Genomic DNA, 16,106 nt, shown 5'->3' on the forward strand with positions numbered 1-16,106 from the left:
TGTATAATTTTATCCTATAAATAAATTTTATATGGTCACCACATTAGACAAGGACACCGCGACCAAAAAGTATTCTCTTTCGAGACCGATTTCTCGGCATCAGACAGCACTCCAGTTGTAGGTACTTATTAACTCCATGTAAACTACCTACTGTCTTAAGTGTATAATCTATGCTACTGTCTATGACAGTAGAGTATGGGAGTGCCCCGACCCCTGTTTAGTGTTTAGTGTTTAGCCCAGTGGCCCTGTGTTCATAAATACTAAGTGCAAATATATTAAGTGTATAATCTATGACTAAGTGTATTATCTATGCCCTGTGTAGAGTTTGTTTTGAAATTTATTTCAAATTTAAATTAATAAGTTACGTCTTATTATGTACATAAACATAAAATGTTGCGCTGTATTACAAAAAAACTGTTGATCACAGTAACTGTGTAGAAAATGTGATTAAATTAATAGAAAGGAAGAAAATTCCGTGCCACGAAACACAAACAAGCGTTTTGTTAACAATTTAGAATACCTATCACCATAACAAGTACATAATTTATTTAATACATTTGTGTGCTCCAGGATAACATAAAAATGCCCAAAACAAATAACGATTATTACGATGGAAGTCACTTTTTTTTATTTCTCTCCTCAAGAATAGGACTGCCTATAGATCTTGTAAGTATATTATTTAATTGTGCTATTAGGAGCTTCATAAATTAGTCTTCATTCTACTTCCAATAATAATTACTTCATTTTGAAACGGTTTTTCATTAATTCATGAATTTATTTAATTTCTATGATACTATTTAATACTAATAATTACAAATTTAAGTAGGTATAGTGTGTGGAACATAGATTTTTAGAATTATAGTTTTAACGTTAGACTTAGGATTAACTTTTGCCAAGCTATAAATCTTAATTTTGTTTATTACAATACACAATAATGTAGGTAAGTATAAAATTATTTTCTAAGTAGAGTAAAACATTTTACATTCTATTAAATCCTTGTAAGCAAGGACTTAAAATATAGTGGTAAGCTTTAGTGCAATAGAGACTTTTTGAGAGAGAGAGTTTATTTAGTTAGTTATTAGTTTAGAGAGTTTATTATGATTAGGGTACACCATTAGTGATTCATATAATTTGAAATCTAGATATTTAAAAGTTTTGTGTTTTGTATTTAAATCCTGTATTTTCATTTATTATTCATGGTTTTTAACATTACCTCTGCAATTTGTCTCCTTTCATGCTTGTTGTTAATAATGTAAGAAATACTTATTCATGAAGTATGCTTAACATAATGTTACAAAAATCTACACTATAATATTCTAAAATACCAACTGGTATATTATATTTAACTATTAAAAGTCCTGTCAAATAATATACTTTTATTTGGCCAAAATCAATCTAATGCTATAAATCTTATATCTAATGCTATATATGCTATATATCTTATTTTTATTTTTTCATTTTATTCTACGAGATAGAGTTGGCTCATTCATTAAATGTTTCACTAGTGTAAGATATTACAATATTTTTTTCTAGTATGCTTCCACATCTTCTCTAATAGCTTGCCTAACAGGTTTTTAATAGGCTTATAAACAGGTCATGGTGTTGCCTATCATTAAATGTGCACCTTAGCATGTCAGCAATCATTTAATTGATAATTTATTAGTTATAATAATATGTTAGCATATTATGCATTAGCAGGGTTATTTTTGAAATCATTGCATATTTTTTTTATTTTTAGTTTGCCTCCTTCTTCTTCTTTGTCGCTTTCTTCATTGCTGAAGGTGGTGTCTATCAGGTCAGGAAATGAGATTTCCAATCCATTCACGATCACCTGAGGAAATGTACTTCTATGAGTGTTGAAACTGGATTTGGACTGATTCAGCATCATTTCACTTTATAAGCTGAACCAATTTTATTTATGTTATTTTGTAGTATGGTACCCCTATCCCGAGACACATGTAGAGTATAAAGTAGCGGTGTCAACTTACAGTTCAACAGAGCTGTGAACAGATTTATGTATTATCCCTGCTGCACACCGGTTAATATGAAAGTTTTTCGAAGTGGTCAGTTTAAAATCCCTGCGAAATAAAATGTCCACACTTGTCTTTTTTTTTAAATTTGTTGTGAATTTTATAAAGAGTATTACCAGTATGATGGATTTTTTTTTTTGCGTGGTTTATCAATTTGGCCCTAGTCTGCAACAGTGTTTTATATGACATCAGTTGGTGATTTATATCTCGTTTAAAGCGTGCTCATTTGAAGCGTGATCTTATCAGTCACACTGATGATGCACCTGCAACTGCGACTATGAAAATAACATCGGCACTGTGCGGCTCATGATGTCTGTCAATATAAACCTACCTTCGGATATCTACAGATTCTAACAAATCTTAGAATCGGTATGACTGGAATACAAAAAAATATTTTACGAATAATTTGACCGAATTTTCTTGCATTCTATGCATTAATGCATACCTATTCACTAACATTCTTAATAGTATTTGGGAGCCCCGGCCCAGAGGTGGGAGCAGTACTCCACACGAGGCCGGGCTTGTGCTTTATAAAGCAAAAGTCTTTGTCCAGGTGTGAAGTACTGCTTCGCTCTGTTGAGGACTCCCAGCATTTTGGACGCCAACTTGGCGTTGCCCTCCAAGTGACTCCGAAATTGGACATCACTTGATATTTCGACCCCATGTATCCCAATACTCATGGAACGTTACAGGGATACTCCTTGGTATTGCGGCACCATGACAAAAGGGTCCTTCTTCGCAGTGAACGCGAAAACTTTTGTCTTCTACGGGTTGAATTGAACCAAGTTCAATTCATAGTTTTGATCGACTCTTGCACCACGCTCCGAGAAAGACCCTGATGGCCGATATATCGCGCACCCCCCGTGCTGTCATCCGCATAGCAATGCATGAAATCACATCACAAGATGAAAAGCGTGGGGGGAAAGCATCGAGCCTTGTGGAACGTCAGCGTTAATGGTCATGGTATCGGAGCAGCAGCCGTCTAGAATGACCGTGATGCACCGCCTATCCAAAAGGGCTAGCGATCCACTTGCAGAGTCCCTCGGGGATTCCGTAAGATGGTAACTTCGACTGAAGTGCCTTATGCAAGACCCTCTCGAAGGCCTTCGCGATATCAAGGCTCACAACAAGAGTCTCGCCCTTCCTCTCCAAGGCTTCAGCCCACCTGTGAGTAAGGTATACAAAAGGATCGCTAGCCGAACGACCGTGACGGAAACCGTACTGTCGGTCAATAATCAGTTGGCGATCTTCCAGATACTTAAGGATTTGCGTATTTATTATTCGCTCCATCACCTTGGAAAGCAAGAAGTTTATCGCGATAGGCCTAGATTAATCAAAACTGGCCCAAGATTTGCGAACTTCTCCATCATTGTATCAAGTTCTTCAGAGTACCTCCCTTATTGCACTAACAGGGTTCTGTTTTCATGGAAGACCACCCACGTCCACACTATGCCCAAGAAAGGTGACTGGTCGGATAGCTCGAGGGGTCGATGATGGAGAAGTTCGCGAATCTCGGGCCAGTCTTGATTAATCTCTCGTCCTCGCTGCTTTTACACAACAACGCTCAACCTCATACAGCTCAATAGACGATCTCTCAGCTACAAGAGCTAAGGTTGAAAGTTTTGCGTCCACCAGAACTTGCGCCGACAGTCATACTTTTTTCAAAGTTTGAACAACTTTTTAGGGAAACAATTCAACACTCGAGAGGCAACTTAAAATGTCTTTGGAGACATTGTTGGCTGTAAATCTGACTTCTCCAAAACGGCCATTAAATTGCGCTGGCAGAAATGCATCGATACCATGGCTGCATATTTTTATTGATAGAAATAAAAAATATTTATAAAAAAATAGTTTAACTTTCTGTATATATTTATTTCCGATCCGGTGGTAGATTCTGCGAAACACGACTCTTGCTAGGGTTAGTGTTAGCAACGTCATTAGGTTTGAACCCCGTGAGCTCACCTACTAGTTAAGGCGAATAAATAGCCTTGAGAGGCTATTTATCAGCATAGTAGAAAAAACATATATGAAGATATAAATACGAAGATATTAGGCCGTGGCATTCTAAATGACCATTTAATGCTTCATTCGCAAGATTAGTTCTTTTATGTCATTTGTATTACGAGTATACTCGTAGTTCATTTGGACTTCACGAAATTCTTTTTTATAATTTTTTAATTAAAGTTACCCTATAATTCGTTATTAGCGCGTTTGTATGTATTATATTTTGTTTGAATGGAGATTGTATTGCATTTATTAATTGTTTAGTTTATTGCAGTTTTTTTTTTTTTTTTCGTTACGTTACGTTTAGTTAATACAATCAATAACAATTCACTGAAAAGTACTTTGTTTTCTTATCGATGTCCGTATTCATATTGCGTTCTGTATTAATGTTCAATTTGTTCGGAATAAACTTATGTCACTCTCTGGTCCTTAAACTAACAGTCGATCGAAATAGCCAATCAATTCTAATCAATTGATCAATCACGAACATGCGAACACACTGTCTTATTTATTAAAGCAGAGATATTCGGGATTACCCAGACTCATTTACCATTGCTCAAATAATCTTATGTACTAATCCGGGTTGTAAACTCTACGTGCATATCTAGATTTCATACAAATCTGTTTAGTAATTTTAGCGTTACAAAAATGTTTTAAAATAAACTTTAGTGTTCTTTTTACCAACCCAACTTTAGATTTAACATCAGTTCAAATAAAATGTCAAAAAAAGTCACACTATATAGTCTTTTTTTGTATATTGACTTTAATATTATGGTTATTTGTGGTTTATTTAATTGCTAGTTACCATAATTGTCTACTTTTGGTAGGTAAATGTTATATTTCAAGAATGGTTCACCCAGCGCAATGCCAAACGTGTGGAATGAAAATGCTAGAATAATACTTATCATGCATAAAAGTGACCTACAATATTTGTTTATCTTACAATCGTAATGTTAAAACAGACACTTTTATAAAGGAAGTAACAATTTTATATGAGAAATCTTCTTGTTTGATTTTTCGAATTACCATAATATTATCATTATAATACAATGTTCTTATTGTTTATATGGAGACAGCAGATTTAATGTTTCTTTTTTTACTCCGAGCTCATCCATTTTTAAAATTAGACGCAAAAGTCCTTGCAATAAACACAACGTTTTCATGCAATTCTATTCAAAGGTTGTGTGCGACACATTTGCATAGTGTACGTGCACTATTCAGCCTGAGATTTTGGAAGTTGTTCAATAAACGGTTACATCATCACCAAATGTTACGCTATGAGTAATAATTCACACATTATCATACAATTATTTTGTTTATTAGGTTAATTTTTTGATCGCACAAGTAGCTGCACTATTCCTGGCCAGATTATTTCGGAAACCATTGAGATATGCGTCGCCGGAATTCCGTCACAGTGTCTGCCTTATTATTGGTTTAATAATGGGCTATTTCTGTTTTGGAAAGTAAGTCGCATAATTCCCGCGATAAATATTTCATTGCATACCTACTTTAAATTTTAATAGTAACTATAAATTTTGAAAATGACGTCAATTCATCTAGAATTATCTTTATGATTTTATAATTCAATTTCGAGTAATAAAAGTTTATTTTTTGTTGATTTTTATTAAATATACTGCATGCGATAGTTAAAGAGTTATTTTCAATGATACGAAGCCTAATTATATATTACTTTTAATTTGTAATTTTTTTTAAAGTGTTCCCTTCGTTGTTGGTATTTTATCAGTAACTTCGATGATAATTTTATTAAGAATTACGAAATTACAGGCAAGCCATACACATGTCCGTGCTTCCAATGTTAAATTATGCTCTGTTCAAGACTGTCCCTCATCACATAATGGGGAAGTAAGTACAGTAATTTTAATTAAATTAACCAATACAAGAAATCAGTTCCCTTTACGCTCAAAATTGTTTCAGCCTAACTCTGGCAGCTTCCATGATATATCTTTCGTGTTTGCATTTACATCGACAAATATACCACACTGCTGATTATACACTAGACATAACAGGTAAGCAGTAAACACAAACAATTATTAACATTTTTCTTCGATCAATTAAAACAATTTGAATGAAAATAATTATTACTAATTTTCTCTTTATTTACAGGGCCGTTAATGGTGATAACACAGCGGGTGACGTCATTAGCCTATTCTCTTCAAGATAGCCTGACTAGCCAGGAAATCAACGATAACGTAGTTGGCCATTCTAGCAATGTAGAATATAGGATTGAAAAAATTCCATCGCCTTTAGAATATTTTGCGTACACATTAGCATTTCAGACGCTAATGTGTGGCCCCGTTGTTTTCTACCCAGACTACATTAATTTCATAGAAGGAGCACGGATTGACAAAGTATGTTTTATTTTTAAATATACAAGAAGAATTTCTTTTAATGCTAGGTTTTAATTTTTTATAATCACACGTGTGTTCTTTGGACCTAAGTTTTCCTGTTATTAACCTTGCTTAATATTTGTTATAAGTCAACATAGGCAGCGGCTTGGCTCTGCCCCTGGCATTGCTGAAGTCCATGGGCGACAGTAACCACTCATCATCAGGTGGGCCGTATGCTCGTCGCAATAAAAAAAAAGTTAAACCCGGCCGCCTTGTCGCCTTGCCTAGATAGACGTCTTTAAATACAAAGTCAAGAAATTTTATCATTCGTCAACCTCATAATCTTAATAATCTGTTCTATAATATTCTCATTTGTTTGCTATGCGTGCTATCTTCCTTTGTGTCCAAGTTTATGTGCTAATTATGTGTTTCATGCGTTTGTGTGTTGAAATTATAATGATCCACATACCAGTTAATATTTTTATGAGTGTACTTTGATTAACATGTTTAATAGGTATTTCATTCTCTAGAATTAAAAGAGTATACGTATTAGTACACGTAACTAGTTTTATTGATGAAAATATTAGGTGATTAGCAGTACCTTAGTACTCTTTTTTTTTTTATTGCCCTTGTAGGCAGACGAGCATATGGCCCACCTGATGGTGAGTGGTTACCGTCGCCCATGGACTTCCGCAATGCCAGGGGCAGAGCCAAGCCGCTGCCTACCGCTTAATACTCTCCATAAGCCTCGTTTGAAAAAGGACATGTCATAGCGCTCGGGAAACACCGTGTGGAGGGGAGCTTATTCCATAGCCGGATGGTACGTGGCAAAAAAGACCTCTGAAAACGCACTGTGGATGACCGCAGTGGCTCCAGGTAGTATGGATGAACTCTACTCCGGTGGCGGGCGGTGCGATGGTAAAAACGAGATGCCGGTATCATCTCGAACAATTCCTCAGAGCACTCCCCAACAATTCCTCAGAGCACTCCCAACTCATTGTTCCTATTCATATACATTGTTATACATATTTTTTATGTAACGTATTCGTTTAAAAACGAATTGCCTGTGCGTAACGGCTCCGTCTTGTCGGCCACTTCACAATCACTTCAGTAGCAAGACCAGTATTAGACCAGTATATGTAGATCGACTATTACCATTGGCATGCACCAGTGAAATTACACGGAATCGCACCGGCTTCCAATCTCCCGTGAACGATTCTTTCTAGTTAAATGACAGAATTATAGAAACAGCTGTCACAATACACAAACGCTTGCCGGCTTAATTAGTAAACTTACACAATATTTTAATGCGTCAGTCGTGATTCGTGAATCGAAGTTAATTATTACAGAATGAGAAAAATAAAAATGAACCGGAACCGTCTCCGCGGCGTGCTGTTGTCTACAAAATGGCAGGATCCGTGGGTGCTGCATTGTTGTATCTTTCACTCGCTAAAAAGTACCCTCTGACTGCTTTGGAAGGTCTGAAATAGTTTTCTTTTTAATTGCTTAAATGGGTGGTCGAACTCACGGCCCAAAGTGGTTACGGGAGCCCATCGATATCTACAACGTAAATGCCGCCACAAACCTTGAGATGTGAGTTCTAAAGTCGCAGTATAGTCCCACCCTTCAAACCGAAATGCATTACTGCTTCACGGCAGCTATAGGCAGGATGGCTACCTACGCGCGCGGACTCAAAAGACGTCCTACCACCAGTAAAGTATTTTTATTATTTAGTATTGTTATTATTACTTCTGAAACCTAACTTACACCAGTACGTCGTATGTCGTACATATGTCGCCATTTTTTTTTTGTTGTTGCTTAGATTGGTGGACGAGCTCACAGCCCACCTGATGTTAAGTGGTTACTGGAGCCCATAGACATCTACAACATAAATGTGCCACCCACCTTGAGATATAAGTTGTAAGGTCTCAGTATAGTTACATATTATGTCGTTATGACTAACGCTTAATAGGTACGTAAATATTTGTACATAATATTATTATGTGCATTTGGTGCAACGACATCTCTCACTGTGTCGGTATCAACTACAAAGGTGATCTTATGTGTCAGCCTCGCGGCCGTCCTGATTTTAAACGATTCACGAAACCTTTATAACATTAACTCTAATTCTCAATCAAACGGTTATACTGTTGATTCATTCTTCAAAACAAATGCATTATAACTTCTTGATTTAATAAAAGGATGGTACTAGCTTGAGCTCGCTCACAATACGCTAGTTTTATTACACATTCATGTTTCTTCATCACAGAAGTTATCTTCAATATGTGATGGATGAATATTTGCTTAAAAAACTTACATAATATAATCGAATAAAAAACATCTTTATAGAATCATCATCATCATTATCATCAAACAATGAAATAAATACACTTATTTAGATATTCGATTTCCCGGTGTTTGTGTGATCATAGTCGCAAGCGACTTCTCGACAAGTGATTTCTTATAAAAGTGTGGGTTCTCGTCAAGGTCGATCTTGTTCATTATTCTTATTCGTTAATCCTATACTAAATATAACGTAAAGTCGGGTCACGATAAACGACTTGTTAGTGATGTCATATTATTATTAAAATGTAATGTATCTATTTAATGAAATAAACTCAAATAAACATAAAACACACTCGTTTATAAAGACGCAAAATAATATTCAGTTTGGTAAATAATAATTGTTTTGAGAGATAATTAATTTTTATTTCCCTGTGAAAATTATCATCAAAAAACGGGGTTCCCGCGGTCCGCAGTTTGTTTAAAAACCGAATATATTACAGTTTAAACAAATTATATAGTTTATATCTAAACTAGCGACCCGCCCTCGCTTCGCTTAGGAAACTGTAATTTATTATTGCTTTCTCAACTATTTAAAGGATGTTATTATACATTATATAAAACTTCCTCTTCAAACACTCTATCTATTAAAAAAACCGCATCAAAATCCGTTGCGTAGTTTTAAAGATTTAAGCATACATAGGGATATAGGGACCTCATGTCTCAATGTCTATGGGATATAGGATACAGAGAAAGCGACTTTGTTTTATACTTTGTAGTGATTTCATTTGCAGTTCATAAAATTTTTGTATTTTACATAAATAGAATTGACTGATCCGACGTCGGAGGTGTCACAGTCGTGGTCAGCATTGTACCTGCTGTGGTATGCATATTTGTCGACTCTGGTTGTGCGATGCAAGTACTATCATGCTTGGTTATTGTCCGAGGCGATCTGCAACAACTGCGGGATGGGTTTCAATGGATTCAGCACAGACGGCACACCGAAATGGGATAAAATGTCGAATATTGACGTTTTTGGTTTTGAGGTAAGTTTTCAAGAAAATATTCTTCTGATTTAGCGCTAAATACAACAAGGTAATACAGAACTATACAGTTTTGAACGAACGAACTTGTTGATTTTATGGAGAGAACAGGATTAACTTATAAGTTTTTATTTTCTTTGTTTATTATAGAAGTTAATTTGCTTAATGTGATTGTAATTAATACCTAATTTATTTATTTAAAATATACACCAACATTAAAAGTTAATTGATTATTGACAGTTCGCATTTAAAAATTGGTACTAAATAAAATAAAACGTTCCTTCAACATTTTGGTTTTTGATAGTTGAATAAAAATGTGTTAGAACAAATTTTACCAACAACACATGCGCAAGCCAGCAAAGTCTCACGCGATCATTCGCTCTCAATGTCACAATTGTGATCGTATTGTCTGATAATTGACAGCAATAACGTACAATACGTAACACTAGGCGTCTAAAGGTACATTGACCATATGATTGGTGCGCAAATTTGTACATATTTATTCACTAATACTTTTATAACTCCATGTTGATAACTTTGAAAAATAAGGTGTTCGTGGAAATCTCCTTGATAATAGCACTCGGCTTAAATAGTATTGATACGGCGTGCTATCAACCCACGCCAGTTATCACCACCTTTATTACTGCCGCGAGCTGTAATACGTAATCCAAGTTTAAAGAAATTAACATAGTGTCATGGCTACTACTATGGCTAGGTACTCGTGTCGTGATCCGTGGACAACACAGCATTCGCGTTAGTGGTGAGCTTCACGGCTCATTGATGCCGAAAAATTTAATCACTTGTTTGAGGGTTCGTTAAAATTTAAAAAAGAGAACCTTGTAGATTTACAACGTCGCCAACCACCTTGAGACATGAAGTCGAAGTCTAGACACTGTAGTACCAGTATCTACTGTCTACTAATGTGACTTTGTCATGTACATGACAGATGCTATTCAGTTTTATTGAGAAATAATGACGTAATAAAAATATAAAATCCAGACCAACACATTTTCACATAAGTTACAAAGTACTAATATGAATAATTACAACTTTTTTCTATTAAACCGTACCTACTATAAATTGCATACTTACATTTCATGGGTTGATGTAATAAATTAATAAGAGAAAGCGGGTCCCAAAAAAAATTTACCTTAAAAAAAAAAGAACTAAAGTCTACAGTTTTCTCTTATAAGCAACTTAAAAGCATTCATATATTTAAGCAAATAGAGAAGTGAACGAAAGGACCCGGACCGTGAATATTATGGTACGAGGCAATGTATATAAATGTGTATGGTACAATACATTATAGTCAAATCTGCGTTGAATAAGTTACACACTGCACGAATGAGAGTAGTTTCCAGGTCCCGTCATTTTAAACCTCTATAAAATAAACTCGTTTTTTTTTCACGTCGACCTCTATAACGATAGCTAGCTAAATATGATAGCTAGTTATCTTTATTTCTATAAGCGACAGTCGAACGTACAAATTGATGACTTGGTATTCACGATATGTGAACTAACAGCTGATTTCTCGATTACAAACATTTTGGGACAACTGAACTTATGTCGTATTTCTGAAATGCATTTCTAAAGAGATTTTGGTTGAATTTGTGCTTAATCAGGTTTATCTGTATGTTATATTAAATTTCAGACTTAAAAAACATCTATTTGTAATGTACATGTAATTTACGCAAAATTCTTAAGTAACTTAATAGGACTTTATGGAAAATTTAAAACTAGAGCATCAAGCTAAGTAACGTCTAATATACTTTTCATAAAAATATGTTTAGGTACGTTTCTAAATGCAAAATTGTAATAATAAAGTGAAGAAGTGTAGAAGTGGTTTTAACGGTTGCTTTATTCCATAGACACAGCCCACTGAGTTTCTTGCCGGATCTTCTCAGTAGGTCGCTATTCTGATCCAGTGATAATTCTGCGAAGCACTGCTCTTGCTAAGGCTAGTGTTAGCAAATTTTCTCAGTTGAGCCCGTGAGCTCACCTACCCGTCCAGGCGTAGCTGGAATAGCCTAATTAATAGTCGTCCAACTTAATAGTCATCTTAATACCAGCGAATAGGTAGGGGAAAAAAGGTTGACTTATATTTGGCGTATTGCAGTTTGCCCAAAATTTTCGCACTGCCGTAGCCAGTTGGAACAAGAACACGAATTCGTGGCTCCGCGGTGTAGCTTACGAACGCGGCGGAAAAGCGTGGCGCACGGCTCGTGTGTACGCACTCTCTGCCGTCTGGCACGGCTTCCATCCGGGATACTATCTCACCTTCTTCGCTGGGGGACTCTTCACTGTTGTGGCGAAAAAGGTATTCAACATTTTAGCCAGCAGACTTCGTAGTGCCTCAATCGATAAATAAAAGACCTAAACTTCTGTATAAAATAAACTTAAAACATACAAAAGGAACAAAAGGACACATCAAAGGGAAAACAAAATTATTTTTATTTAATTCCGAGCGTTTTTATATTTATTTACCTTTTAAACCTTCACTGGACTTCTACAAATAATTCAAGACCAAAAGTAGCCAAATCGGTCCAGCAGTTCTCGAGTTTTAAACTAACGAACAGCAATTCATTTTTATATAATTATATAGATTTAATTTTTTTTGCATTCAATTCATAATACGTTCTTTTTAAATAAAGAAATTTAAACTTATTTTTTTAAAATTCATCTGCAATATATATTTAGCATTATCCTAACCGCTCTCTAACTTTGTCAATTCATGTAGAACTAGAGATGCATAGTGCATGTTCTAAAATTGAAAATTCTAATCTAGGTTCGATCGGTAGCACGTCCTATGTTTTTGGGCAGTCGTTCGAAAAAGCTGTTCTATGATTTCCTGACTTTCATGACGACACGCATCGCGATGACGTACGCTACAGTGCCCTTCGTGTTGCTGCACTTAGCTCCCAGCCTCGCATTTTACGGGTACCGCATTTTGTTTAATAAAAATAAATATTAAATGTAACTTACAAATTATTTCAGTTTACATTATATCGCACTTGTTTCAGGAAATTTTACTATTCGCTGCACTTCATTGCATTAGGAGCATTGCTACTACCCGAAAAGTCGGCAGGTATTCCAGTTACTGTAAAAAGTAATGAGATCGCAAACACGTGCTCCAATGCTGCTCACGATTCATCGTCAAAGGATATTTACGGAAAATTAAATGGGAAAATGAAAATATCCTAAAAATATTCCATTCCATTAAGACATCACACGGTACCTACACTGAATTCGATCTGCCCTGCTACTAAATTCCTGAAATCTCATTAAGATCAGACTATTCGCGTCTAAACAATTTATATTAAGATGCTATTGGCATATCATTTTTATTTTATTAGAACTTCTTGGCCCCATAGTCTTGCATGGACTACGCGTAACGTTCAGGATTAAATTGAGGTACTTATATCGGTCCGTATAAAATTCAAGGGAACACATGAGCCATTTAGTTCGGCCCAAAAATCAAGTTTCCTTTGACGCCCTTTAAGATCGTGCTGTCCGAGAGTGACGGACCAACGTGATGCGCTGCGTTGGGCTCTATAAAACTGATTTTCACCTCCTAGCCTATAATGAAGAGTTGAACAAAATTCGCCTTGTTAAGGTATATGGTAGGCAGCGGCTTGGCTCTGCCCCTGGCATTGCTGAAGTCCATGAGCGACGGTAACCACTCACCATCAGGTATGGTCGTCTGCCTAGAAGGGCAATAAAAAAAAAATGGTAGACTCGCATTTCATCATATTATAAGCGGCACGGATCTCGAGCGCTAACATATACGTACGCAGAAGTGAATTTTGGTAAATGGCGGTATAAAGATAGGCCACGTGGGCGGACCAATATTGACCAATATTAGGTATCTATAAATGAACTAAACATCAACATGTCGATAAAATTTTACTTATGTTTCGAATTTAAAAAATATATATTTAAAATTATCATTATACCTTATTATCATTTTACATTTTACTCTTCTTTGTACTACATAAATAAAACACAGAAAACTATAGTTAAAATTCAATTTTTTTTAACAGAAGTGACCGAAGCACTGGCCCAGGCCACTATCATAGAACGTTTAAATATGCATGTACATAATTATATACACGACGCGTGCATGTCGCATCTTGTCCCGTAAGGCAGAAAATTGTTTGTAGAATATAAGGACATAAAAAAACGAGTTTAGCCAAGCTCAGCACAGCACAGTTTGTTTCAATAATTTAATCGATAGAATATTTTAATCGACTATACCACTAGACTATGGAAGCCGTGAAACGCGTAGCTCATTTAAGGCATGAGGAAGTAAAGAGATTTTCTTCACATATTACATTAAATTGGTAGATGCACACTAAAATAATATGTGAACAAAAGCATATAATATAAAACCCTAAAGATTTTGTTTTAGTTTTTATTATTTTATAACCACTGATAAAACTTATTTCATTTTAATGAAACATTGAATGGTTGTTATTTGAAACAAGTATGGACAGTAAAGTTAAGAGAGTTGATATAATGTGCATAAATATATAGTGTGGCACATACTGCCTATACTCTTAATAATACGGAAGTAACTGATTGTCTATAAATTATAACGCCAAAATCTTTAAACCGATTTGGACGAAATTCGCTACAGAAATAGTTTGAACCATGAGCACGAATTACCTTATTATGAGGCTAGCTTTTATCCCACAGCAGAGCACGAATCTCCGCCAATATAAAGTTAAGTAATATAAACTATACAAATTTTAAATCGGGCGGCCGGAATTATGTGCAGAAAGCCAGTACAAAATAAACATCTCTTGTGGCAGTAATATGTCTTTATATTAATTATAAAAAATGGACCAAATTACATCGTCCGCACTGTGACGAAGTTATTAGTTAGGTAATGTATTTGAAACTGGTTAGAATATTGGTAATCAGTAATCATTAAAACCCAAATGGTATTAATTAAAGCTTAGACTTATAACAGAGTACCTAACTTTTTAATTTTACAGAAAATAGAAAGGGTTTATGCGGTGCTTATAATGGGATAATGATCTTACTTATAAAGCGGTAGTCTAAAAAATAATGCGCAATTTGCATTACAATCAAATGGCAAATTGTTTTTGAAACATTTTATTTAAAATAAATAAGAGTATATAATCAATAAAAATAGCATTTTAAATTTGATTGAGAAACTAAGATGTTTATTTGATTAGCAACATTGAGGCTTTCAAAAATATGTCATTGGGTATTTTTTATGTAAAACCATTGAGGGTGTTATTCAGAACCTAAAGGCAGCAGTACCTTTACATATTTTTGTTTTTAAAGTTTCTATTTATTTTATGTATATTTGGTATATATGTATGTAAATGTTATACATTTATACACTCAATTATTTAACGGATTCTTACCATGATGACTTTCATTCCATTTTCCACCCGTAACACATAAAAGGTAAAAATCGTGGTAAAAACCTGATTGATAATATTCTGTAAAACGTAGATAGATAACCGCGAAAACTTTACACATTAACACATTTACATCGACTTTTGTATCGTATACATTACACACAGAGCGATTGTTTTGTAGCAGCAATGAATCCGGCTCGATCGGATCCTGTTAATATGGATGCTGTACGGCTATTTGTAATGTGAATAGATTGAGAAGTTTGTATGTCAACTTAAATTAATTATAAAAATGAATAAAATCTACATAAATATTACTAAAAATAATCAAACGTATCATAAACCAAATATTTTTACAAAATAACTGTTCTTAGAATAATATATCAGTGTTAGTAGAGAAAATGTCTAAATAATACAGATATATGAACTACGCTATGCACACTATCAGTCTTCCAAACCATTTTAATATTTTTATTAAATTATAGGTAATAGGTACTGCAGTATGCAAAGCCTACATAACTTTAAGTAACTTATTTCTAAAACACATTGTGTACCTTGTCGTTTAATTATTATATTATATTTTAATAAATACTAATTAAATAAAGAAACATTGTATTAAATTCACCCTTTATTTAAAGTTATTTTAAGGGCAAACAGAAGTCAGTTTAATAATAAGCATGGTTTCAGCCAGGAGGGATGAGATTTGCTAACGTTTTTTGCTAGCATCTCCAATCGCTACGAGGTTAGCTGTTTCGCGAGTATATTTACCGAATCGCAATCCTTATGCCGGCCACTGACGAGGGCCGTCAAACATTCATTCGCAAACCTAGCGGCTATGCAAATGGGTTCGCATACTCAATTTGCAAACCCGCGCTTCCTCCTACACTTGTTTACGAATGTCTCACGAATTTCTCCTCCTTTTTAATTCGTCAACAGAACATTGAAGAGAAAAAGAGTTTTTAATTCTTTCCCAGACATCATTAACAGCCATGCTGTTTTTATGGGATT

General features: G+C 34.9%; 1 protein-coding gene and 1 long non-coding RNA gene across 3 annotated transcripts; one reads left to right on the plus strand and one right to left on the minus strand.

The window, feature by feature from the left end:
• Positions 1-166: 166 nt before the first annotated feature.
• On the plus strand, positions 167-15,706 carry LOC101745715 (lysophospholipid acyltransferase 6). Of its 2 annotated transcripts, XM_004926980.5 has the most exons (10): positions 167-666; positions 5,358-5,497; positions 5,820-5,897; positions 5,970-6,061; positions 6,159-6,403; positions 7,732-7,861; positions 9,491-9,711; positions 11,825-12,025; positions 12,494-12,645; positions 12,729-15,706. In XM_004926980.5, exons 1-10 carry the CDS (start codon positions 583-585, stop codon positions 12,907-12,909), a joined length of 1,524 nt encoding a protein of 507 aa, XP_004927037.1. In that variant the 5' UTR covers positions 167-582; the 3' UTR covers positions 12,910-15,706. The 2 variants fall into 2 exon arrangements, with proteins under 2 accessions (XP_004927037.1, XP_021204200.1); XM_021348525.3 differs by lacking the exon at positions 5,358-5,497 and having other exon boundaries at positions 525-666.
• Positions 9,426-11,816, minus strand: LOC134200445 (uncharacterized). The gene is made up of 2 exons (XR_009975382.1): positions 10,801-11,816; positions 9,426-10,361 (listed from the first exon to the last, which is right to left on the minus strand). It is a non-coding gene; the product is annotated as an uncharacterized LOC134200445 (long non-coding RNA).
• Positions 15,707-16,106: the final 400 nt, after the last annotated feature.

The sequence above is a fragment of the Bombyx mori genome, chromosome 17 (genome assembly GCF_030269925.1).
Source record: "Bombyx mori chromosome 17, ASM3026992v2".
In the NCBI taxonomy this organism is placed as follows: domain Eukaryota; kingdom Metazoa; phylum Arthropoda; class Insecta; order Lepidoptera; family Bombycidae; genus Bombyx; species Bombyx mori.